The sequence below is a fragment of the Ahaetulla prasina genome, chromosome 2, assembly GCF_028640845.1.
Source record: "Ahaetulla prasina isolate Xishuangbanna chromosome 2, ASM2864084v1, whole genome shotgun sequence".
Lineage (NCBI taxonomy): Eukaryota > Metazoa > Chordata > Lepidosauria > Squamata > Colubridae > Ahaetulla > Ahaetulla prasina.
Genome location: NC_080540.1, coordinates 25,185,952 through 25,213,271, shown reverse-complemented (window position 1 = coordinate 25,213,271; position 27,320 = coordinate 25,185,952). Strand labels below are relative to the sequence as shown.

At 43.6% G+C, this 27,320-nt stretch overlaps 1 protein-coding gene across 1 annotated transcript; it reads right to left on the bottom strand.

The window, feature by feature from the left end:
* Positions 1-393: 393 nt before the first annotated feature.
* On the bottom strand, positions 394-27,320 carry LOC131190432 (vomeronasal type-2 receptor 26-like). The gene is made up of 2 exons (XM_058167754.1): positions 27,081-27,320; positions 394-1,104 (listed from the first exon to the last, which is right to left on the bottom strand). The coding sequence occupies exons 1-2, from the start codon at positions 27,318-27,320 to the stop codon at positions 394-396; spliced, it is 951 nt and encodes a 316-aa protein (XP_058023737.1).

The window sequence follows — 27,320 nt, the reverse complement described above, 5'->3', positions numbered from 1 at the left end:
ACACGGCAGCACTAGGGATTCGAACCGCTGAGCTGCCGACCTGTCGATCAACAAGCTCAACGTCCTAGCCCCTGAGCCACTGCGTCCCTCCTGCAACATAATTTGGTCTTAAATTTGCAAAAGGGATTTATATGAGCATGCCAATCACCAACTTCAGCTCCTGACTTTTTTGTGCCCAAGAATCAAAGCACACTGATGTGGATAAATGAATCATATATTTATTTATTAATTCACATATTTTATATTTGATTATTAGATTGGATGTTAATGTCACTATTCTTGAACTTCATAGTTTTAATTCTTTCATTATTAAATCACCTTAACTATCAAACAGATGCAAAGGAAGCCTACAAACCCTGGAATAACTTCAGTGAGTAATTAAACATCATAAGCCTACGAAACCAATTCACAGTTTCCCACTTTTATCATTAGATGTTCCTTAGTGTTTAAATCTGGCCTCAGGATGATAATGTAGCACTTGGGGAAGAAGATGCAGCCCAGTAGACCAGCACTGGAAGCCAAGATGGAGAAGATCTGCACGACCACCAAGAACTTTCCTTTAGTGCTCAGGTAGGTGGGCAGGAAAGAGACCCAGACGCTGCAGAAGACCAGCATGCTGAAGGTGATCAGCTTGGCCTCATTGAAGGCCCCAGGCAGGTTCCTGGCCAGGAAAGCCACTGTGAAGCAAATGATAGCTAGAAAACACATGTAGCCAAGGACAAGATAAAACATGATGACAGAGCCTTCGTTGCACTGAAGGATGATCTCTTCTGGCTGGGTGTGTAAGTCAGAGTCAGGGAATGGGGGAGAAATTCCAAGCCACATGGCACAGATGAAAACTTGGCCAGCAGAACAAAGAAGGATGATGGAGTTGGCCAAGCCCTTCCCCAACCATCTTCTCACTTTGTTCCCTGGTTTTGTGGCCAGGAAGGCCAGCACCACTGTGATTGTTTTGGCCAACACAGAAGACACGGCTACTGAGAAGACAATGCTGAACACCGTCTGTTGGAGAAGACAGGTAGCTTTCCTTGGTTGACCAATGAAGAGAAATGAGGACAAAAAGCAAAGGAGGAGGGAGACCAGAAGGATGAAGGAGAGGTCCCGGTTGTTGGCTTTGACAATGGGAGTTTCTAGGTATTTAATGAATATGATTAAAATAAATCCTGTGGTTAGGAACAAGAGTAAGGCAAAAGAGACCAGGATGATGCCCAGATGTTCTTCATAGGACAGGAAGGTTATTCTTTTGGGGATACATTGGACTCGGTTCTTGTTTGGATATTGATCATCTGGGCACTTGGTGCATTTTTCAGTATCTGAGAAAACAAAAAAGTAATATTTCTTTTATAGCTCTTTTCACATTTCAAGAAAGATCTTCTTTGGATGTCAGATGATACTGAGCAAACATGGCAGGTGCCAATATTCAAAATACAAATAGGGGCTGGTTGATAATGCTTACTGTGACTGCAGGAACATCCCACTAACTTTATATCATATGGCGATGGAATGTCCCCTCAGAAGGTTCCCTGGATCCCTGCATTAAATACACCATCTTGAGGGCATTGCCGCCCAATGGCTAAATAGAATAGAATAGAATTCTTTATTGGCCAAGTGGGATTGGACACACAAGGAATTTCTCTTGGTGCATTTGCTCTCGGTGTATATAAAAGAAAAGATACGTTCATCAAGAATCATAAGGTACAACACTTAATGATAGTCATAGGGTACAAATAAGCAATCAGGAAACAATCAATATCAATATAACATAATAACAGAGTTGGAAGGGACCTTGGAGGTCTTCTAGTCCAACCCCCGGCTTAGGCAGGAAACCCTACACCATTTCAGACAAATGGCTATCCAACATTTTCTTAAAAATTTCCAGTGTTGGTGCATTCACAACTTCTGCAGGCAAGTTGTTCCACTTATTGATTGTTCTAACTGTCAGGAAATTTCTCCTTCATTCTAAGTTGCTTCTCTCCTTGATTAGTTTCCACCCATTGCTTTTTGTTCTACCCTCAGGTGCTTTGGAGAATAGTTTGACTCCCACTTCTTTGTGGCAACCCCTGAGATATTGGAACACTGCTATCATGTCTCCCCTAGTCCTTCTTTTCATTAAACTAGACATACCGAGTTCCTGCAACCGTTCTTCATATGTTTTAACCTCCAGTCCCCTAATCATCTTTGTTGCTCTCTCTGCACTCTTTCTAGAGTCTCAGCATCTTTTTTACATCGTGGCGACCAAAACTGAATGCAATATTCCAAGTGTGGCCTTACCAAGGCATTATAAAGTGGCACTAACACTTCACATGATCTTGATTCTATCCCTCTGTTTATGCAGCCCAGAACTGTGTTGGCTTTTTTAGAAGCTGGTGCACACTGCTGGCTCATATCTAAATGGTTCTCCACTAGGACTCCAAGATCCCCCTCACAGTCACTACTATTGAGCAAGGTACCACATATACGGTACCTGTGCATTTTGGTTTTTTTTTGCCTAAATGTAGAACCTTACTTTTTTCACTGTTGAATTTCATTTTGTTAGTTACCGCCCAATGTTCAAGTCTGTCAAGATTCTTCTATATCTTGAGCCTATCTTCTGGAGTGTTGGCTATTCCTGCCAGCTTGGTGTCATCTGCAAATTTAATGAGTTCCCCATCTATCCCCTCGTCCAAGTCATTGATGAAAATGTTGAAGAGTACAGGGCCTAAAACAGAACCTTGGGGTCCTCCACTGCATACTTCCCTCCATGTGGATGTAGTTCCATTGAGGACTACTCGTTGAGTGTGGTTGGCCAGCCAGTTCCGAATCCATCTGGTGGTGATGCTGTCTAACCCACATTTTTCTACTTTATCTAGTAGTAGGTTATGGTCTACTTTATCAAATGCTTTACTGAAGTCCAAGTAAATTATATCGACAGCATTCCTCTGGTCCACTAATTTTGTCATTTTGTCAAAGAATGCAATGAGATTAGTCTGGCATGATCTGTTTTTGACAAACCCATGTCGGCTTTTGGTTATTACTTTGTTTGCTTCTAGGTGTTCGGTGATTCGTTGCTTGATTATCTTTTCCAGAATCTTCCCTGGTATTGAGGTTAGGCTGATAGGTTTGTAGTTTCCTGGATCTGTTTTTTTTCCCTTTTTTGAAGATGGGAACTACATCAGCTCTTTTCCAGTCCTCTGGCAGTTCCCCTGTGCTCCAGGATCTTTGAAAGATATAGCTCAGTGGTTCTGAGATCTCGTCTGCCAGTTCCTTCAGAACCTTGGGGTGTAATCCATCCAGTCCTGGTGATTTGAACTCGTCTAGGGTAGACAGGTGTTCACTTACCATTTTTTCCCCCTATTTTAAATTGTGTTCCTAATCTGTTTTTTGTGGCGCTGTTTTTGATAGGTTTTGTTTTTGTTTTTGTTTTGGGTTTTTTTTTTTTTTTGGTATTTTTAAATTTGAATTTATATCCCGCCCTTCTCCGAAGACTCAGGGTGGCTTACACAGTGTTAAGCAATAGTCTTCATCCATTTGTATATTATATACAAAGTCAACTTTTATCGCCCCCAACAATCTGGGTCCTCATTTTACCTACCTTTTAAAGGATGGATGGCTGAGTCAACCTTGGGCCTGGTGGGACTTGAACTTGCAGTAATTTTATTTTTTCCTTTTGTGTAAAGACAGATGCAAAAAATGAGTTAAGTAAATCTGCTTTCTCTCTGTTGCTTGTCAACTTCTTGCCACTTTCTCCCAGCAATGGGCCAATGTTTCCTTGACTTTTTTCTTGTTTTTAACATGTTGGAAGAAGCTTTTTTGTTATTTTTTTACTTTTGTCTCTAGCCTTTGTTCGTTGTGAGCCTTAGCTTTCCTCACTTCATCTTTACAGGCTTGGGCTATTTGCTGATATTCTGCCTTAGTTATTTGCCCCTCTTTCCACTTTTTATACTTGTCCTTTTTGTCTTTCAATTTGTCAGATAGTTCTTTATGCATCCATGCTGGTTTCTTTTGAGATTTATTATTTTTCTTCTTCATTTGTATTGGGCTTTTATAATCTCACTTTTCAAAATTTCCCAAGCTTCTTGAGTTGTTTTCCCCTTGAGGATTCTCGTCCATGGAATCCTTCTCATCCTACAATATAAATTGTAAGGATACAAGCAACAAAGTTGCAGTCATAAGTGGGAGGAGAAGGGTGATAGGAACGATGAGAAGATTAATAGTAATGCAGACGTAGTAACTACCGTATATACTCGAGTATAAGCCGAGTTTTTCAGCACGTTTTTTGTGCTGAAAAACGTCCCCTCGGCTTATACTCGGGTCTATACGGCTTATACTCGAGTATATACGGCTTATACTCGAGTTTGTTTTTTTTTCTTTTTTTCACATTTTACCGGACGGCGCAAACTTGGCGGGCTTTTGCATTAGCGCGGGGAAGCCCTGCCGGTGCAGTGAGAGGGCGGGGCGGGGGAGCCGCCAGCCTTCTCAGCTGAGGGAGGGAGGGTTTCCCCAACCGGTAGCTGCCTCATTTCCCACCTAAAACATAGTCCCAGTTTACCCCAGTTTTTGGGGTAAAATTGGGGACCTCGGCTTATACTCGGATCGGCTTATATTCGAGTATATACGGTAGTTTGACGGTGGTGAGGGGATTATTTGTTTAACAGAGTGATGGCGTTCGAGGAAAAAACTGTCCTTTTGTCTAGTTCTGGTGTGCAGCGCTCTGTAGCATCGTTTTGAGGGTAGGAGTTGAAACAGTTTATGTCCTGGATGCGAGGAGTCTGTAAATATTTTCAGGGCCTTCTTTTGGACTCGTGCAGTATACACAAGGCAGGTTGGTAGCCACTGTTTTTTCTAAACAGTCTAGATATCCAGCCATAGTTTAGCCACTGTAGTAACTGCTCATACATAATTTAATTTTATTTATAATTGTACCCATCATTTCTATTATGCATTTTTAAAATAATTCACCATTCTGGTGCTTTATATTTTGATACACATTGTTATATCCTGTTTCTGCTAATATTATCTCTTAATGCTGTATTCTTTAACACCGTACAAAATAAATACAATGGATTGGTTGGTTTTCTTTTTGCCCTGCTTTCTGTTAAATCTGATTCCTCTTAATCCCAATTGTAAAACTATGGTGCTTTTTTTCCCCTTTTAGAACAACAACTGTATTCCTTTTTTGTTGCTGTTGTAACTGTTTGTATTTCATTACTTAATATCCAAAAAAATTGGAAAGATAAAAAGAAAAGAGAAGGCCGAGTTGCAATCCAACCAAGGAAACCATGATGGTAGCGATGCTCAACCTGGGAATGTTAAACTAGGCTATAAACAATATTTGTGTTTTACCTCTTAATCCGTAAAATGGAAAATTAAAGCACTAAAAATAATAAATCCCACTTCTTTATGGCAAGTCTTGTGTATGCATTTCTCTCATCCCTTGAACCCAAACATCCTCCCTCCGTGGTACCCTGAATTAGACCTTTCTGTTTAGGGGGTTCTGTGATCTTAATAAAGATTGACTGATTAATGAATTGATTGATTTATATATAGAATAGAATAACAGAGTTGGAAGGGACCTTGGAGGTCTCCTAGTCCAACCCCCTGCTTAGGCAGGAAACCCTACACCACTTCAGACATGTGGTTATCCAACCTCTTCGTAAAAACTTCCAGTGTTGGAGCATTCACAACTTCTGCAGGCAAGTTGTTCCACTGATTAATTGTTCTAACTGCCAGGAAATTTCTCCTTAGTTCTAAGTTGCTTCTCTCCTTGATTAATTTCCACCCATTGCTTCTTGTTCTACTCTCCGGTGCTTTGGAGAACAGCCCAACTCCCTCTTCTTTGTGGCAACCCCTGAGATATTGGAACACTGCTATCATATCTCTTCTAATCCTTCTTTTCATTAAACTAGACGTACCAAATTCCAGCAATCGTTTTTCATATGCTTTAGCCTCCAGTCCCTAATCATTTTTGTTGCTCTTCTCTGCATTCTTTCTAGAGTCTCAACATCTTTTTTACATTGTGGCGATATCTTTTGGGCTGTAATATAAACTTGGTTTGGGTGAGCAAAGGCCATTGATCTGAAACCATTTCTCAATTTCAAAGAATGCAGATCTTCCTAATAAGGGTCAACATGGGAGAACAGTTCCAAACTGACAAGAAAAGAGAAATCTCCTCTGATGCAGATACCGTATTTTTTGGAGTAAAAGACGCACCTTTTTCCCCCAAAAATGAGGGTGAAAATCTCGGTGCGTCTTATACACTGAATGGAGCCCCACCCAGCTTCTCAAAGGGAGGTTTCAGAGGCTGAAAGAAGCTTCAGAAAAGAAGCCCCCAAACAGAGCTTCAGAAAAGAAGCCTCCAAATAGAGCTTCATAAAAGAAGCTCCCAAACAGAGCTTCAGAAAAGAAGCCTCCAAATAGAGCTTCAGAAAAGAAGCTCCCAAACAAGAGCTTCAGAAAAGAAAGCTCCCAAATAGAGCTTCAGAAAAGAAACCCCCAAACAGAGCTTCAGAAAAGAAGCCTCCACATAGAGCTTCAGAAAAGAAGTTCCTAAACAGAGCTTCAGAGGCTTTTTTTCTGAAGTTCTATTTTGGAGGCTTTCAGAGGCAGTAAAAAGTATTTTCTGAAATGGAGTTTTAGAGGCAGGGAAAAAAAAAAAAGCAAGGCACAGAGCTCACAACCAAGGAACCTGTTGCTAAAGTTCACCTCTGGGAAGAGCTGATTGGGGGCATTCCAGGAGGCCGAACCACCTGCCAATCAGCTTTTTTCTTATTTTCCTCCCCAAAAACTAAGGTGCGTCTTATATTCCAGTGTGTTTTATACTCTGAAAAATACGGTAATCTTGCACAATCCACCGTGTTCTTCTATCTCTTCCTACCTCATCCCTCAATATCTTTTTCGTATCCTTCCCATTATGTGGAAGAAATTGAGCACCTTGAAAATTAGGAACCACAAAACTATCAACCTTCGATATGTCTCTTTTAAAATGCACATTGATCAACATGTTCTGGATGAATCTAGTACCCTTTCCTCTGGTGTGACCCACCTTCCTGAGTAGAGATGGTCACTTCTGGACAAGGAACACAGTCATAGCAGCAAACTGGTTCTCCTTCTCGCTTCTGCTTGACAAATCCAGGATGACAATTTTCCACACATCTGGACTGAGGCAGGGACTAAGGAAAAAACAAGGAATGCCAAACAAAGTATGTTAGAAATAACCATCATTGAAAAATGGAGGTAGACATGAGCATTAGTCAAGTAGTTGCTTGGGTAAGTAGTTCACTTAGGTAAATAAGAAATTTTTAACTAACTCTCAATCTTGCAGGGGATATAACTACAGGCAGATTCTTCACTTAGTTCCCCCCTTTTGCTTCTAGAATATCTCATTGGAATACAGGACATTTCAATTTAATAAATTCTGGAGAGAAGCAATTGAGAAAAGATTTAAGCGTGAAGTAGCAGTTAGTGGTTCCTCCACATTCCTCCTTTCTTCATGTATCCATGAGTTTAAAGTATGATGCTTTAGTCATATTAAAGTTTGGAATGAAATTTATTCTGAAAGGTTTGTGAAATTTGTATTTTACTAGATTTATTAAAACAGAATAAAAATGCAATGAAGAAAGAAACTTCCGGCCAATGGGATCGGGGAAGGTTTCTTCTAGGCCACATGTATCATTGAAAAACCATCATAACCCCAATTTGAAAGTGGACCAGGACAACCTCCCAGTTAAGATATAAAGGAAAACTTTGTTACAGATTAGGGCTGGATTTGGTGCAGTGGTTAGAATGCAGAGTTGCAGGCTGACTCCTCTGTCCACTGCCAGGAGTTTGATCCTGACTGTCTCAAGGTTAACTCAGCTTTCCATCTTTCCAAGGTTGGTAAAATAAAGACCAGATTGTTGGGGGCAATATACTGACTCTGTAAACTACTTAGAAAGTGCTAGATAGCACTATGGAGCTGTACATGGACAGCTAACATCAAAAACATCATCAAAAAAGGACAACAAAGAATGTTCTTTCTGCGCCAACTCACTAAGCTCAAATTGCCCAAGGAGCTGCTGATTCAGTTCTACAGAGGAATTATTGAGTCTGTCATTTGCACCTCTATAACTGTCTGGTTCGATTCTGCAACCCAAAAAGAAAGACACAGACTTCAGAGGATAATTAGAACTGCAGAAAAAATAATTGCTACCAACCTGCCTTCCATTGAGGACCTGTATACTGAATCAAGAAGAGGGCCGTGAAAATATTTACAGACCCCTCACATCCTGGATATAAACTGTTTCAACTACTACCCTCAAAACGATGCTATATCCAGTCTTGATTAGAGTTAATCCTTCCTCATTCACTCCACCAGGAACCTGGGTAGTAGTCAAAAAACTTTCATTCTATGTTGCTAATTTTAAGCAAGGAAACAAGACACATTGGTTCTATGAGAACCAAAATCCCCAGCATTTGATGTCCATTTTCAGCAGTTTTGTCCAGATACTTGTTTGCACAGGGGACACAAAATAGCCACCATCACCCAGCATCTCACGTTGGACCTGGCTGAATCAATTTAAAACCGTGTTCCATATCACAGTATCTTAGGGACACCTTGTCAATTATATTGAAGACTCCTAAGGCACTTTAAAAAAAACTACAAGGGCTTTACTCCCCAAATTCAATTTTCACTGAAGCCTATTTGACAGGGGTGAAATCTACTTACCTTCCTTACCGGTTAGGAAGTGTGTGCATGTCACATGCGCACGTGGACCCTCTGCGCATGCGCAAAACCGTCTGTGCATCCACATAGAGAAAAAAACATGTTACTTCCTGGTTAAAACCAGGAAGTAATGACAACCGGGTGGGTGGGTGGAGCCTTGCACCACCGTTGCTACCGGTTCTCCGAACCACCCGCCGCAATCAGTACCAATTCGGCGGAACCGGGAGCATTTCACCCCTGCTATTTGGTGAATAGGCTTAGCTACTTGAAATGTGTCCTAAGGCTTTGGAAAATAGAAAACGCACCAATATTTAATTCACCTTGTTGAGCAACTTTAGCTGTGAAATAGCATGTTGATCGATAGTAAGTCTCTCTCTTTCAAAAACCCCTAGTTTCATTTTAATGGGATCCTCCCTGGAGAGAACGATCGAGCTTATGACATTCAGATCTGCTGCAACATCACCATTTCGGTCCAAGTACATTATCATGTGGGAAATATTCCAAAACTCATTCTTCTTCATAAATGGATGGAACTGGAATAAAAATATCCAGGAATGTTAAAAGCAGAACCCTTGGGTGGTGGTTGTTTTGATCCCATGTGGCCTTTCCACATTTGAATCTTTCTTCTACAGTTGTCTAACTTGCAAATATCCTGAGTTGGAAGAACAGGTGTTATCACTATCCTCAAAAGAGAAAAAGAAAGGTTCAGCAAATGTTTTACACACACACACACACACAAACACACAAACACACACACACACACAAACACACACACACACTTATACATATATTCCATTGGGAATATATATATGGATCGGCAGTGAAATCCTCTGAAGTCTGCTACCAATTCTGTGAGTCCGCTACCGAGCACACGCTTCGCACGCATGCGCACCTCAGCCGCACCCACACAGTGCGAAAAAAGGAACATTTTGAAGCCTTCCGAGTCTGCAAAGGTAAGTAGAACAGCGAGGGGGGAAATCCACAGTGCCACATGATTTAGATTAGCAGGAAATCTGACGATTCTAGCTAATATAAATCACGCATCACAGTTGATTGTCACCCAGCTGATTGTTTGAAATACCAATTCGCCCAAACCGGTAGCATTTTTACTACTGGTTCACCTGAACCAATCCGAACCGGTAGCATGTCACCTCTGATATACATATTCTGGAGTAGCCTTCAGAAGTTGGAGGTGCTCACTGGTGGCTTTCAAAAAGAGACTGGAAAACCATGTGTCTGAAATGGTATAGGGCAGTGAGGGCTAACATTTTTGGTGTCATGTGCTGGGGGAGCACAGGGCAGGGTCATGCACGTGCCCACACCCATAATTCAATGCACCCCACACCCCGTGCATGTGCACATGATCCCCTGCACTCCCCCTGCTTTTGGCATGTGGTGGTACGGTGGGCCCAGTAGACCCGTTTTTCACCCTCCCCAAGCTCCAGAGGCTTACTTGGAGTCTGGGGAGGGCAAAAACAGCCTTCCCCACCCCCCTGGAGGCCCTCTAGAGGCCATAAACAACCCATTTGCCGACATCCAGTGGGACCGGAAGGCCTGTTTTTTGTTCTCCCCAGGCTCCTGAGTCTTTCTAGGAGCTTAGGGAGGGTGGAAACTGCCTTCCCCACCCCACTCACCCGAAGGCCCTCCGAAGGCCAGAAATGGTCCAGTTCTCAAAAATGGAACCCAGGAGGGCTACGTGCGGCCCTCCTGAGCTCCATTTTCACTGGTAGAGGTACCACGAGCCTATCCTTCACTATTTCCAGGGCAGCCCCAGGGGCCAGTTCTAAACACCCCACAGGTCAGATCTGGCCCGCAGGACTTGAGTTTGACCCCCCTGTCTCAGAGTGTTAGATATGGAAAAAATGAGTTCAGTCACAAGAGAAGAGATTCTGGCTGAATGAGATGAAAAACATCCTAAAAGGAGGAACAATTTTAGAGCTGATCTAGTGAATCGGAGAAGCTCAGGTTTCCTCTTCACTGATTGCTTTAACACAAAGATCCAGCAGTCATTACTTAAAGAAGCTTTAACTGGAATTTCTGCAGACAGGAGGAGTTGTACTAGATGGCCTCAGGGACTCCTTCAAATTTATGAACATAAAATTCTAAAATGCTAATTGCAAATTCATAAAGACGGGAATTTATTTTAAAATGCATACATACTTTGTAAAATTAACACAGTTTAATATCAAAATGTATGTGCCACAGCACTCTTTGGAAAATTATCCGCAAGTGATTAGGTTGGTCAAACGTGTTGGCTTTTTGAAGCATAAAATGGTTGATATGGAGAGGAGGCATGGCCAGCATTAGGAGCTGCCAAAGTCGGGACGGCCACACAAAAGGACTGAGCAGGAGCGGAGATTTGAACAGAGTATTGTTACCGGGTGAGTGATTGGCCAACTCACAGGTAAGAAGAAAAAACTTTTAAAGCTAAAAAGATTTCCAATTTGAAGTTAGCGGCTAATTGGCACATGGAAACTTAAAGCGGGAGGAAACAAACAGCAAAGAGGATTTATAAGACAAAAGCCCTAAAAGAAAACGTTCCATCTGGATTTAAAATTGGATTTGGAAGAGATTATAAATATTAAAAGGAGAAGAAAATTGAGGGAAAGCATCTTTTACTAACAAAAGGATATAATTGAGGAAGATGAAGCAAATGTTTTTGTGGATTAACAAGTGACATTTTTTTGCTGGGATTTGTGTATTGGAGAGAAACGTCACTGGAGAGGGAAAAAACTAACATTGCATTACTTAGGCTACTATCGGAAAGACCGAAGGAGTGTTTGTTTAAACAGCTATGGCACAATTTCAAAAGACTGGAAAGATCAAGGACTTGAATTAAAATGATTTAAAAAAAAAAAAAAAAACACTGAATTGGCCTGCATTTGGAAACAGAAAAAAAGGGAAAGAAAAGAAAAAAAAGAGATAATATTTTGGACTTGAATTCGAACTATATATAAGTCAAAATAAATTTAAAAATCCTTTCTCCTAATATTGAGAATATGGAGAGTTGGGAGGATGAGTATGAGGAATTATGGGAAATGCTTCAAATGGTACGAGAATCCTTTAAAGGGAATAAGGAAGCAGAGAAGTGGCTTGAGAATAAAAAAAAATTATGAAGAAATTATGAGGAAGAAACAAGAGGAAAAAAATACAATGCTGAAAAACAAATAAGTGAGGATAAAAATACAGATGATTATATTGGGATTGATAATGAGAGAATAGAAATGGAGAGGGGGAAGGATACTTTAAAAAAGAAAGGGAAAAAAGGAAAGAAGAAAAGATTGAGGGGAAAAATTAAAAGAGTAAAAAAAATAGATGATTACATTGGGATTGGCAGTGACAGAATAAAGAGAAGAGGAGGAAATGGAGAAAAATTGAGGGGGAAAATCAAAAGGGTATAAATTAGAGAAAGGAGGTGGAAAAGAAGATACAAGAAAGAGAGAAAGAAGAAGAGAAGAGAATGGGAGAAAGGGAGAAAAATATTAAGAGATGGAATTTTGGAGAGATTGAAAGAAAATGGTTAAAAGGAGGAGAAAAATGAATAATAGAAAAGAAATTAAAATAGTTGCAGAAATTTTAGGAATGATGGAAATTAGAAGAAATATATAGATTATTGCAAAAGGATAGTAAGAAATGTTGAAATGAAGTGAATGAAAGGAGCAGAAAAGAAGGAATATACCGTTTAATGTAAAATGGAGAAGTAGATGAAATGTGGAAGATACAATGGGATATATGTTTGCTTTTGCCTTTTGTGTCTGAGAATTCACGGAATTAGAAAGAATTATACTGGATGGTAAAGAAATAAATTTTAAATATAGAAAAGAATGGAAAAATTAAATGAAGTCCAGATTTAAAAAGAAGTCAAGAAGTTTAAAAAGAAGTAGATTGTTTAAAATAAATAAATAAATATTCCAGCAGATGAAATGTGAAAAACAGTATGGATTATAAGAGAAAATGATTGAAATTAAGATGTAAATCGGAATAAAATTGAAACGTTAGGAAATGATGTATACTATTGGAAGAGAAAAATAATTACTGAATAGTGAACAAAAACTTTAAGAAAATAAAAGGTGGAAGGTTGTATTAATTGATTGTAAGATATAAATGGAATAAGATGAAGACAATGCTAATAACTAAAATATATGAGGGGAAGTTTGAGAAATATACTCAATAAATGAGAAAATCGGGGTTGTCTGGACTCCAGAAATATTGAAATGAAAATAAATACAGCAATGGAGAGAGATAAGAAGAAGGAGAGAGATGGAAAAGGAGAAGGAGGGAGAGAGAAAGAAGAAAGGGAAAAGGAGAGGAGAAAAGGTAGGGGAAATAAGAGTAGGGAGAAGGTTAGACAGGGAGGAAGTGGGGAGGAGGTGGAAGAAGGAAGGGGAAATAGAGAAGGAGTAGGAGAGAAGAGAAGAAAGTAGGTAGGATAAAATACCTACTTCCAGAAGCGGCTGTGCGGGTAATAGAGGGAGCAACTCGAGGCTCCCATGTAACACCCCTCCTGCGCAAGCTGCACTGGCTTCCGGTGGTCTTCCGGGTGCAATTCAAGGTGTTGGCTACCACCTTTAAAGCGCTCCATGGCATAGGACCGGGTTATTAACGGGACCGCCTGCTGCTACCGATTGCCTCCCATCGACCTGTGCGCTCCCACAAGGAGGGTCTCCTCAGGGTGCCGTTGGTCAGACAATGTCGACTGGCGACCCCCAAGGGGGAGGGCCTTCTTTGTGGGGGCTGCCTCCACTTCCTGACCTCCAGACCTTCTGACGCAAGTTGAAGACATTTTTATTTCATCGCGCAGGGTTGGCTTAATATAGTTTTAATGGGTTTTTTTATTAAAAGTTTTAGTTTTTTAGCCAAATTGAATTAGTTTTTTAAAAAGGTTTTTAATTTTTGTATTCTTTGTTTTACCTGGCTGTAAACCGCCTTGAGTCCTTCGGGAGAAGGGCGGTATATAAATTAAAATAATAATAAAATAAAATAAAAAGGAAGGAGGAAGAGGAGTGAGAAGGATTGCTATAAAAAAAAAGATAAAATGGAAGAAAGGCAACCCTGAATATATTTGAATATATTAGGATAAAAATTGAAACAGTTAAAAAAAAAGAATGAAAGAGAATGACTATTAATAAAAATGGAGAAATTAGAACTTGAGGGCGAAAGAAGATGTGACTTAGAGAAATGAGCAAAAAGAATATTAGGATATGGATAAAAATTATGAAAAAAATATTCTGGCAAAAATTGTAACTAAGTAAAATATATTTGAATATGTTAAATTGGGTAAGATATGAGATGGCCAATACTCTGTTCATAAATGCCCTGCCCAGGCAGGAAACCCTACACCATCTCAGTCAGGGTTTCCTGCCTGGGCAGGGGGTTGGACTAGAAGGCCTCCAAGGTCCCTTCCAACTCTGATGTTATGTTATGTTAAATTATGTATGTGTGTAGGAGGTGGAATTAAAAAATCAATAAAAACTTAAGTTTTTTTTAAAAAAATGGTTGAGATGGTTCCCTTACTCCTTTGTATTACCTTCTCCAAAAAAAGTAAGTTTCATGGATCTTTGTCAGGACTCCATACCTGCCATGGCTTCAGCCTTTCAGTCCCCAGCCTCTCTTCTCGCCCTTTCCTTCTCCTCTTCAATATGGAGGAATAGGCAGCATTCAAGACATGGGCGAGGGTATTCATCGTGGAATAAACTACGCGGTTATATATGTTCCACCACCTGCTTCTTTTTTTGGTGTTCAGTGGTGATGTCTGAACGCATCTTGTCCGGCCTTTGACAGAAATGTCGTCTTTTGAAAAAGAACAGCGAAAAGTCTGATTTGTGACCTGTGGTGTCAGAAAGAAATCTGATTCAAAGAAATCATCGTTTGCCCATTTTTTCCACTGAAAAACGTAGTTCCAAACACTATGGACATATTTGAGAAATGAGTGTCTTCCTATCTGCATTTGCCCATAGTTTGTATATAGCCATACTTTTCCTTCAATGGGTTCTGGCAAACCTTGAAGGGCTGAATGGAAAAGAAGAATTCTGTCCAAAAGCGAAAAAAATTCTGTGAACTGAACAAAGACATTGACTTGTTTCCACTTAGAGAGGGCATCCCTGAGGGGTGCTGTAGGTGCAGAGATTGAAAAGAGTTGTGATATAACAATACAAATCCCATTCCTCTCAAGCAGAGGTGTCAAAGTCCTCATGAAGTTCACTCCAGTCTCCGTGTCTGAAGCAAAGAGACCAATCAAAGACCATCCAAAATGGAGGAGCACTTTGACAATTCCTGCGTAGACAACCCCTAATTTGGGGAGCATATGGTAGAAAAAAGGGAATTGACTTTTATCACGCAGAGCTTCTGGAGCAGCTGAACGGATCTGGGGGGAAAATGAAGAATGCTGTATTTATTTTTTTATTTTTTTATTTTTTATAAAAAAGTTTTATTTTTACATTCATATCCAACAACTCATCCAATGTACAGTCATATACAATTAATCGGGCTTGCCCAGTCACCACCCCCTCCTTTTAACTCTCTTCCCTCTTCTACCTTCTTCTACTTTTTAGACCTTCCTCCACTTCTCTTATCTACATCCTCTCCTCCCTCCACCCTATACCTTCCTTCTCCCTCTTCTACCCCTCTTCCTTCCTCTTCTCCCTCTTCTACCCCTCTTCTCCTCTTTCCTACCTCCTACTCTCTCCTCTTTTCTCCCTCCCCACCATTCTAAAATGGTAGCTGAGCAGACCCGACCCTACATTAATTATATTTATACATCTTCAATAATCCCTGTACATTAACCATCACGCCATCCTATACCCTCAACCCCCCACCCCAATTCCCCTTCCCCTTACACCCTGCCTGACTTCCCAGAACAAAATGCAGGGTATCAAAACTAACAATCATAATGCTGTATTTAGTGGTCAGTTATTAGCTTTCAATAAATCCAACTCAACCAACTTGACGTCAATTTCTAAAAGCCATAACTTTTCAGCTTGCTTTATTAATAAGTATTCATAAGGCTTGTGGAGACAATAACCTGTATTTCTCCTGACTGATGTATTGTGTGATATTCACTTACTTTCCCTACTTCAGCGCATGCGCAGGGCCTCAAAAGCGTGCCTAAATGGGACTCCATAGAGCCAGGGTGGGGTGAGCCCTCCCACCTGTGATTTCCGCTAGCAGTTCACCCAAACTGGCTGCATATCACCTTTAATTACACAGTTCATGACAAAGCAATTGTCAACAATGGATTATCTGTGTCTAAATCCTTCCTTATTCTTTGTTCTTCTTCATCTTTCCACTCTGAACTTTATTCAAGAGGAACAAGATATGGTTTCCGAGTTGGAAGGGACATTGGAGGCCTTCTAGTCCAACCCCCTGCCCAGGCCATTTCAGACAAATGGTTATCCAACGTTTTCTTAAAGATTTCCAGTGTTGGAACATTCACAACTTCTGCAGGCAAGTTGTTCCACTGGTTAATTATTCTAACTGTCAGGAAATTTCTCCTTAGTTCTAAGTTGCTTCTCTCCTTGATCAGTTTCCACCCATTGCTTCTTGTTCTACCCTCAGGTTCTTTGGAGAATATTTTGACTCCCTCTTCTTTGTGGCAGCCCCTGAGATATTGGAACACTGCTATCATGTCTCCCCTAGTCCTTCTTTTCATTAAACTAGACATACCGAGTTCCTGCAACCGTTCTTCATATGTTTTAGCCTCCAGTCCCCTAATCATCTTTGTTGCTCTTCTCTGCACTCTTTCTAGAGTCTCCACATCTTTTTTACATTGTGGCAACCAAAACTGAAATTATTAGACTAATCTATTATTTATTTGTAGAGAAGAACCTGCGAATAGTGGGTCCCACAGATTGGGATATTTCTTGAATAGTTCAGCCAATAAAAAAATCCTTCCCAGGAGCTTTGTTGTTCTTCAAGTCCTTTGTGTTGAATTTGATCATGGACTGATTAGGGTGAAAAATAGTTGACATATTGATTAATATGCTTGTACTTTTTAAATGAATTGGAGTAATTAATGGTAGCGGTCAGTGTAAGTCCACAAACATATATTTCTTATAAACTTTAGGTAATATAAGCCATTGGGATTCTTTGCACAAACCTGGAATTTGTACATCATTGAAAATATTATTTTGGCTAAGCTGATATAGAAAACAAAAGCTTTCCATCAGTGCTTCCTTTTCTACAGAAGACCCTTTGATTGGACACAAATCCCATCCTCACCTTCACAAGTGGGCAGGAGAAGCCCCCAAAGCAATACTAGAAAACACAGTATCAACAGTAGAAACCTTTAAATTTCTAGGTTCTATCATATAGAATAGAATAGAATAGAATAGAATAGAATAGAATAGAATTTTTTATTGGCCAAGTGTGATTGGACACACAAGGAATTTGTCTTGGTGCATATGCTCTCAGTGTACATAAAAGAAAAGATACGTTCATCAAGGTACAACATTTACAACACAAATGATGGTCAATATATCAATATAAATCATAAGGATTGCAAGATCTACAGATCCCTCACATCCAGGACATTAACTGTTTCAACTCCTACCCTCAAAACGACGCTATAGAGCACTGCACACCAGAACAACTAGACACAAGAACAGTTTTTTCTCGAAGGCCATCACTCTGCTAAACAAATAATTCCATCAACACTGTCAAACTGTTTACTGAATCTGCACTACTATTAATCTTCTCATCGTTCCCATCACCAATCTCTTTCCACTTATGACTGTATGACTGTAACTTTGTTGCTGGTAATCCTTATGATTTATATTGATATATTGACCATCAATTGTGTTGTAAATGTTGTACCTTGATGAACGTATCTTTTCTTTTACGTACACTGAGAGCGTATGCACCAAGACAAATTCCTTGTGTGTCCAATCACACTTGGCCAATAAAAATTCTATTCTATTCTATGGGAATGTTGTCATGAAATTATATGGCTGCTTGGATGCTACACACACACACACACACACACACACACACACACACACACACACACAGAATCAATCCCATCCCTACACAACATACCTAGAGTGGCCATGGAGAAAAACAGCTCTTGACTTCGCGTGAGGTATTACTAAGGTTTTACAAATCCTTAGTAAAACCGCACCTAGAATACTGCATCCAGTTTTGGTCACCATGTTACAAAAAGGATGTTGAGACTTTGGAAAAAGTGCAGAGAAGAGCACATGCAAGAAGATGGCGGCCAGCAAGGTAGCCTCGGAGGAACGCTCTCTGTAAAAGAGCGAAAGCTCCTTAGGAGGGCAATCCGCGAAGCTCCAATTTAGCCCAAAATCAAATTTAAACAAAATTAAACTTAACCGCTGGAGCTGTTGCAGCCACCGCCGCCGGGATTCAAAAGACAGCCACCGCTACGATCTGGGCGGCCGCGGCTTGAAAAGACCACCGCGGCTTGAAAAGACCACCGCCGCCGCCGCGATCTTACCTGAATTTATCCTCTTGTTAAACAGTGGTACATTAGATATTATTTTTGTTTGTGAAACATGGCTGAACTCATCCCTTCCTGACTCCATTATCTCAAACAAAGAATATCAAGTTTATCGATCAGATCGTGAAAACCGAAGAGGTGGTGGAGTGGCTATCTTTTACAAAAAGTCACTGAATCTAAAAAATATCCAGGTTGCACAAAAACTTTCTCTTCCTGAAACTATTGTATGCGACCTATCCCTCAACACTACTCTTCGATTCTTACTATGTTACAGAGCCCCTGACTATGACATTACCCATGCAAACATGCTAACCTCACTGTTAACATGGGCTACCTCTTGCCCATATCCTCTCATCTTCCTGGTGACCTAAATCTACCTCTCATAAACTGGATAACTAATGAATGTACAACCGATCCAATCCATACTACACTATACAACGCTGTTACAAACCTAGGTCTTGAACAACTTGTAACTAACAACACTAGACTCAACAACTGCCTTGATCTTATTGTTGTGACCCAGGTTCCTGGACCCGGACTCCTGGACTCGGATGATTCAGAAAGTGAGGGAGAAGACCTGGCCAGCCCTGCTTCTCTTGAGCCCTTTCCCTCCCTGGCACCCACTCAAAGGGATGGGGAGGGGCCGGCACAGCCTGATTCCATGGAGCCTCCTTCTGATTTGGCAACGCCCCAAGAACAGTTTTGGAGCGATGCAAGGTCACGTAGACGTAATCGCCGTGCGCAGCAGCGGAAGAGTTGGGACAAAGCCAAGTCATAATTGTCATGCAGTGACATCTGCAGAGACTATAAATAGGAGGCGGGACTTCCTGGTTTTTTGTCTTGGACAAAGTAATGAGTTGGCGCGAGCTAATGAATTGGCGCGAGCTAACTATTTCAATGGAGGGAAGAATATATTCGTGAGTAATTCTGGCCTTATCTATAATTTCCTCGTTATCTCCAGAAACTTGGCAGGCCCGTGGGTAGACGTGGCCAGGACATGTATCTATGTAAATAAAAGGAAAAAAGGAAGGCCTCTGACGGACTCTTTGCTGGGAGTATTGGGGAAGGAAACAGAACATTTTGTCCAAGACCTGACTAAAACATCTTCCACCAAAGATGGACCAGCAGCAGGTACAGCAGCAGTTAGAGCAGCTACAAGCGGCTAATCAACAGCTCCAGCAGCAAGTGGCTCACTTGGCAGGCCAACTTGCTGCCAGGAATGTGCCTGCAGCCCCCCATCCTCCCACCTCCTCCTCGCCGCAGTGCCCGATAACCGTGCGGATAAGTTTTCTGGGCAGCCTGAGATGTTCCCGACCTTCTTGGGACAGTGCCAGCTCTACATGGCTATGAGGCCAGAGGATTTCCCAGACGACCGGGCTAAGGTGGCCTTCGTGATTAACCTTCTTCCGGCTCGGCTGCTCGATGGGCCACGCCCTCTTGCTCCAGGACAGCCCCTGCTGGCGGACCAACAGCGTTTTGGCAGCACCTCGCACCATGTATGAGGACCCGTTCGAATGCTGACGGCAACCAGGCGCCTTAAGGAACTCCGTCAAGGGAAACGCCCTGCAGGAGTACATCGCTGCGTCTTTGTGCCAGGACTCTGACTGGAATGATGCAGCGCTGGTGGACGCGTTCCAGGAGGGACTCTCAGAGGAATTGCAAGACGAGCTGGCCCGCGTGGAGGCGCCGCGGACCCTCGACAACTTGGTGCCCCTTTGTCTCCGCCTCGATGCCCGTCTGCAATGGCGACCGTCCCGTCACACCCCTCGGGACCCTCCCTCGACATCTGCACCCCCACTTCCTGCACCACCAGCACCCAGGGTCGCCCCACGTTTTGTAATCGCTGCGGAAGAGCCCATGGAGTTGGGAGCGGCCAGACCTCGCCTAACAGCCCAGGAGCGGAACCGGAGGCGCCAAGGGGGATTGTGCCTGTACTGTGGGGAGCCCGGCCACTTCGCCGCCTCTTGCCCCAGAAAGCGAAGTGGGGCACACACGCCGGTCCCTGAATCACAGCGTGACCAATCGGGAAACGGAGCAGGCCTGACCTCGGGGAAACCCTAGGTCGGGCACGTACTAAGCCCCCACTGGACGTTGCGGAAGTAGACTCTGGGCCCCCTCGGCATCTGATTCTGGACACACGGATATGGTTGGGGAACCAGTCGGACGGGCTCCAGGCGCATGCGCTGGTGGACTCAGGGGCCACAACAAACTTTATGGACCAGGCCTTTGTGACCCAGTTTGCGGTCCCCGTGGTTCCAGTGGACCCTCCGATGCGGGTAGAGACAATTGATGGACGAGAACTGGTGTCCGGCCCCATTAAATTCGCCACCCAGCCTTTGCGCCTGGCTATTGGGGACCATGAGGAGGCGATCCAGTTTTATGTCACGGCGGACCTTCATTTTCCCTTGGTCCTTGGGTTGGCCTGGCTTCGACCCACGATCCTCAGGTGGCCTGGTCGCGAACGCCATCTCTTTCCCGAGTCTGCAGTGCGTCGATCACATCCGCCACACCTGTGCCGGCCAGAACGCCCCACCGCTGCCATCACCTTGCCTCCTGAGCTGACGGACTTCGCCGACGTGTTCAGCGAGAAGGAGGCGGACCGACTACCCCGCATCGGCCCCTCGATTGCCCGTGGACCTTCTGCCCAACGCACCACTGCCTGTGGGACGCCTGTATTCCATGTCGGAGCCCGAGTTGGCCGCCTCAGGGACTTCCTGGACAAAACCTGGCCCGAGGGTTCATCCGCCTTCAAAGTCCCCTCTCGGCCCCGGTCCTCTTTGTGAAGAAGAAGACAGGGACTTGCGCTATGCTGTGATTACCGCCGGCTAAACGCCATTACGGTGCGGAATCGCTACCCCCGCCGCTCATCCCGGAGCTACTGGAAAGGTTGCGGAGGCCACGATCTTCACCAAGCTCGATCTCCGGGGCCTACAACCTGGTGCGGATACGAGAAGGAGACGAATGGAAGACGGCATTCGGCACCCGATACGGACACTACGAATACACTGTCATGCCATTTGGGTTGACCAATGCTCCCGCCGTTTTTCAGCACTTCATGAACGACGTGTTCCGAGACATGTTGGATCGGTTCGTGGTTATCTACCTCGACGACATCCTGATTTACTCCCGGTCCAGGGAAAGCCACCTTCGACACGTCAGTCTGGTTCTGCAACGCTATGGAGCAACAACTCAATGCGAAGCTGGAGAAATGCGTCTTCTTCCGGACTTCCATAGAATTCCTCGAGCATATCATCTCGCCCGAGGGCATAGCCATGGACCCATGTAAAGTAGAAGCTTTGTGTAGCTGGGAAGCCCCTCGTCGGGTGAAGGATGTTCAGCGCTTGCTGGGCTTCGCCAACTACTACCGGACCTTCATCCCGGGCTTTGCCACACTGACGGCTCCACTTACCCAGCTCCTCAGGAAGAAGGTTGCGTTCCGGTGGGGTCCCCCGCAGCAAGAAGCATTCACAGCCCTCAAGAAAGCCTTCATCACAGAACCCGTCCTGAGGCATCCCGACCCGCTCCAGCCTTTTGTGGTGGAAACAGACGCGTCCAATGTGGCTCTGGGAGCGGTGCTGCTACAGGCTCCGACGAATGGTGGCACACTTTTTCCCTGCGCTTACTACTCCCGGAAACTCAATCCTTCCGAGCGCAACTACACTATCTGGGAAAAAGAGTTGCTGGCTATCAAGGCTGCATTCGAGGCTTGGCGACATCATCTGGAGGGCCCGACATCAGGTGGAGGTCGAACGGACCATCGGAATCTCGAGCACCTCACCACAGCTCGGAAGTTGAACCAGCGGCAGATCCGGTGGTCGTTGTTTTGCCCGGTTCAACTTCCGTGACGTACATTCCCAGCGGTCACAACCGGAGGCGGATGCCCTGTCCCGAAGCCAGAGTACCTCTGCGCCAAGGACCCCTTCCTCCACGGACAGTGCTGCGGCAGAAGCCTTGGCCGCAGCACGAGCCAGTGGACTGCGGGCCCAGGTGCGAGGCGCAGCGCCAGGACGCCTGGTCGCAGCAAAGGAGAGCGGAGGTGGGCCCGCGTCTCCTTGGACCTTGGAGGAGGACTTACTCAAGTTTCGGGGGCGATTATATGTGCCCACAGGACCACTCCGAGCCCTCGTCATGACCCAGTGCCACGACAACCCTGCAGCAGGACATTTTGGGTTCTTCAAGACCCTCCACCTGGTGACACGGACCTTTTGTGGCCCCGAGTGCGGCATGATATACATGCCTATGTGACATCCTGCGTACCGTGCCGGCAAGCCAAGGCCGCCACGGGGGCCCCGCCCGGGCTCCTCCAGCCCTTGCCGACACCCGACAGACCCTGGGGGGCGATCTCTATGGACTTCCTGACAGACCTGCCGCCGTCCTCTGGGTTCACCACGGTGCTGGTGGTGGTGGACATGCTCACCAAGATGGCACACTTCATCCCATGCCGCGGACTGCCCACAGCCGCAAAACGCCCGCCTCTTTCTGCAGCACATCTGCCGCCCCCATGGTCTACCGGACAGGGTGGTTTCAGACCGCGGAGTTCAGTTCACAGCCCGCTTCTGGAAGAGCCTGATGGCCGCGTTGGAGGTGCAGGTGTGTCTGTCGTCATCGCACCATCCGGAGACCGACGGGGGTACAGAGAAGGTCATCGGTATACTGGAACAGTATCTCCGTTGCTTCATCAACCAGCAACAGGACAACTGGGCCGACTACCTGTCCCTGGCGGAGTTTGCTTTTAACAACTCTCAGCACACCTCTACTCAGATGACCCCGTTCTTTGCCAATGTGGGGTACCATCTGCGGCTCTTCCCTCTGGCACCACCGGACTCTCCTGTTCCCGAAACGCAGACCTTCCTGACGGAATTGCATGCGGTCCAACAGTTGGTACGTCAGCAGCTGAATCGGACAAAGGAGGATTACAACGGTCCGCCGACCGCTCCCGACGGGCAACGCCCCGCTGGCAGTTGGAGACCGGTGTGGCTCTCCACCAAACACCTCCCGTCCGACCGCCCGGTAAAGAAGTTGGACCACCGATTCATCGGCCCGTTCCCTGTCGAGGCAGTCATCAACCCGGTAGCCTACCGACTGACCCTGCCACGATCCATGCGGATCCACCCCGTTTTTCACCGGTCCCTTCTGGTTCCTGAGGCCACACCGAGTCCCCTTCGGTGCCCAACAGCACCCGGCACTGGCGCCGAGGACGGATCGGAGGAATATGAAGTCCACAGCGTACGAGACTCCCGCTGGCTGAAGGGTCGTTTCCAATATTTGATCGCGTGGAAGGGATACGGGACTGATTTCTCCTGGGTAGATGCCTCCGACGTTCATGCCCCTGACCTGGTGCAGGCCTTCCATGAGCAGAACCCAGCTCGACCGCATCCCGATCGTCAGCCCCGGGGGAAGGGCCCTGCGGTGAGGGATAGTGTTGTGACCCAGGTTCCTGGACCCGGACTCCTGGACTCGGATGATTCAGAAAGTGAGGGAGAAGACCTGGCCAGCCCTGCTTCTCTTGAGCCCTTTCCCTCCCTGGCACCCACTCAAAGGGATGGGAGGCCGCACAGCCTGATTCCATGGAGCCTCCTTCTGATTTGGCAACGCCCAAGAACAGTTTTGGAGCGATGCAAGGTCACGTAGACGTAATCGCTGTGCGCAGCAGCGGAAGAGTTGGGACAAAGCCAAGTCATAATTGTCATGCAGTGACATCTGCAGAGACTATAAATAGGAGGCGGGACTTCCTGGTTTTTTGTCTTGGACAAAGTAATGAGTTGGCGCGAGCTAATGAGTTGGCGCGAGCTAATGAATTGGCGCGAGCTAACTGTTTCAATGGAGGGAAGAATATATTCGTGAGTAATTCTGGCCTTATCTATAATTTCCTCGTTATCTCCAGAAACTTGGCAGGCCCGTGGGTAGACGTGGCCAGGACATGTATCTATGTAAATAAAAGGAAAAAAAAAGGAAGGCCTCTGACGGACTCTTTGCTGGGAGTATTGGGGGAAGGGAAACAGAACACTTATCTTCTGCAACAACTCCAACTCAATTTATGGACTACAAATTAAAGAACCTTTTTCCAACAGTGACCACTGCATGATTGATTTTCATCTCAATATACGTCCATACTTAAATCGTAATAACAATAGTATCCCCAGCTACAACTTCAAAAAAGCCAACTACGATCTTATAAACAATGATCTTTCATTACTGGACTGGCAAAATCTATTTGCAACCTGCACAACCGCTGAAGACCACTATAGAGTTTTCCTACTTGAAATCAATAAAGTCATTAAACTATATGTACCACAAATGACCACCATGACCAGGAAAAGCAAACTACCCATATCAATAAAAAAGCTTCAATAAAAAAAAATCCCTCTGGAAAAGAAACAAAAAAGGCTGTGTAGCAAATTTCAAAATCCGCTACAAAAATATATGCAACCAAATAAAAACTGAATGCACAAATTATCACACCAAGCAAGAAGAGAATCTTTTGCGCACAAATTCCAATCGTGCCTTTTATAATTTTGTGAACAATAAACTTAAAGACTCAAGATCCATCCCACCATTAAAAGATTCTAACAACAAAGAATGCAATGACGAAACAGTTAAAGCTAACCTCTTCAATAGTTTCTTTGGCTCAGTTTTTGTTAACAGCAATAACACATATCCAACATTCCATAAACGCACTTGCATTGAATATGATGACTTAACCCATATAGATTTCACAGAAGAAAACGTTGAAAAAGCTCTTCATAACTTGAAACCATCGCTATCAATTGGACCTGATGGACTATGGGCATACTTCTTAAAAAAACTTTCCACTAATATAGCAGAACCCCTAAGCATAATCTTTGACAAAGCTTTCACAACCAGTTCTCTTCCCCAACTTTGGCCACTAGCCACAGTCATCCCTATCTTCAAAAAAGGAGACCACAGCTTAGTAGAAAATTACAGACCGGTCTCTCTGTGCTGCGTCAACTGCAAAGTCATGGAATCAATCATCAACCAATCCATTACCTCACACTTAGAAACTAACAACCTACTCTCCAATAAACAATTTGGTTTCAGGAAAAGATTATCATGCAACTTACAACTTCTTCACTGTAAAAACATATGGACTACTAATCTTGACCAAGGCAAAACAGTAGATGCAATCTACATAGACTTCTGCAAAGCTTTTGACTCAGTAGTACACGATAAACTTCTCCTAAAACTAAAATCCTATGGCATTTCAGGACCCCTTCACAAATGGATATCTGCATTTCTGTCCAACAGATAACAAGTGGTCAAAATTGGCAATGCTGTTTCAAATCCTGTTCCTGTCAAGAGTGGCGTTCCTCAAGGCAGCGTCCTTGGACCAACACTCTTCATACTATACATTAATGATCTTTGTGACCATATCGCAAGTAATTGTGTTCTCTTTGCTGACGATGTCAAACTATTTAACACCACAGACAATGCATCTATCATCCAAAAAGACCTTGATCATCTAACCACTTGGTCTAAAACTTGGCAACTCCAGATCTCAACCAGCAAATGCTCAGTCTTACATATTGGAAAAAAGAATCCTAACACTAAGTACATACTAGATGGACATTACCTTACAGATGACCCCCTCCCCGTTAAAGACCTTGGCGTTTTCATGTCAAATGATCTAAGTGTCAAAGCCCACTGTAACTACATAGCAAAAAAGGCCCTAAGAGTTGTAAACCTAATCCTGCGTAGCTTCTTTTCCAAAAACACTACACTACTAACCAGAGCATATAAAACATTTGCTAGACCAATTCTAGAATACAGCTCACATGTTTGGAACCCTCACCACATCTCTGACATCAATACAATTGAGCGAGTCCAGAAATATTTTACAAGAAGAGTTCTCCATTCCTCTGAAAACAACAAAATACCTTATCCCACCAGACTTGAAATCCTAGGCCTAGAAAACTTGGAACTCCGTCGCTTTCGACAAGACCTAAGTTTAACTCATAGAATCATCTATTGTAATGTCCTTCCTGTTAAAGACTACTTCAGCTTTAATTGCAACAATACAAGAGCAACCAACAGATTTAAACTTAATGTTAACCGCTTTAATCTAGATTGCAGAAAATATGACTTCTGTAACAGAATCATCAGTGCTTAGAATACTTTACCTGACTCTGTGGTCTCTTCCCATAATCCTAAAAGCTTCAACCAAAAACTTTCTACTATTGACCTCACCCCATTCCTAAGAGGACCATAAGGGGCGTGCATAAGAGCACAAACGTGCCTACCGTTCCTGTCCCATTGTTGTTGTTGTTTTTTCTTTTTCTTTCTTTTCTTTTCTTCTTCCTATATATATATTGATGCTTATACCTCCTAATATTTACTCATATATATGCTTATATACTGTATAATCCTTTTTATATGATGTTGTGACAAAATAAATAAATAAAAATAAATAATAAATAACTAAGATGATTAAAGACCTGGAGACTAAAACATACAAAGAACGGTTGCAGGACTTGGCTATGGGTAGTCTAGAGAAAAGAAGGACTAGGGGTGACATGATAGCAGTGTTCCAGGATTTGAGAGGTTACTACAAAGAAGAGGGGTTCAACTTATTTTCCAAAGCAACAGAAGGAAAGGCAAGAAACAATAGACAGAAACTAATCAAAGAAAGAAGCAACCTGGAATTTAGGAGGAACTTCCTAACAGTGAGAACAATTAACCAGCGGAACAGCTTGACTCCAGAACTTGCAGATGCTTCATCACTGGAGTTTTTTAAGAGGAGACTGGACAGCCAGTTGTCTGAAATGGTGTAGGGTCTCCTGCTCGAGCAGGGGGTTGGACTAGCAGACCTCCAAGATCCTTTCTAGCTCTATTCTGATGGATTGATTGACTTCCATCGAGGAGATACAGTTCGCTTACCCATCCTACCATTCTACCCAATTTACTAGATAGAGAGGCACACATACAAACCTGTGGGATTTTGTAGGGGGCTATTAATGTTGACATCTGGATGGAGATGTCCCTGTCGGTTTGATCAAAAATAACGAAATGGTTGTCCTTCTTTCCACAGCTGTAGTTGGGAACATTGGCTTCTCCTGCAGAGAGGATGTCCAGCAAGGCATCTGATGTGCCAAGAGTGCTGAAATAGTCATCGTGGATATTGTACCCAAGTGTGAGATTGTGCAGGAGCGGGGAATTCTTCCCGACCAT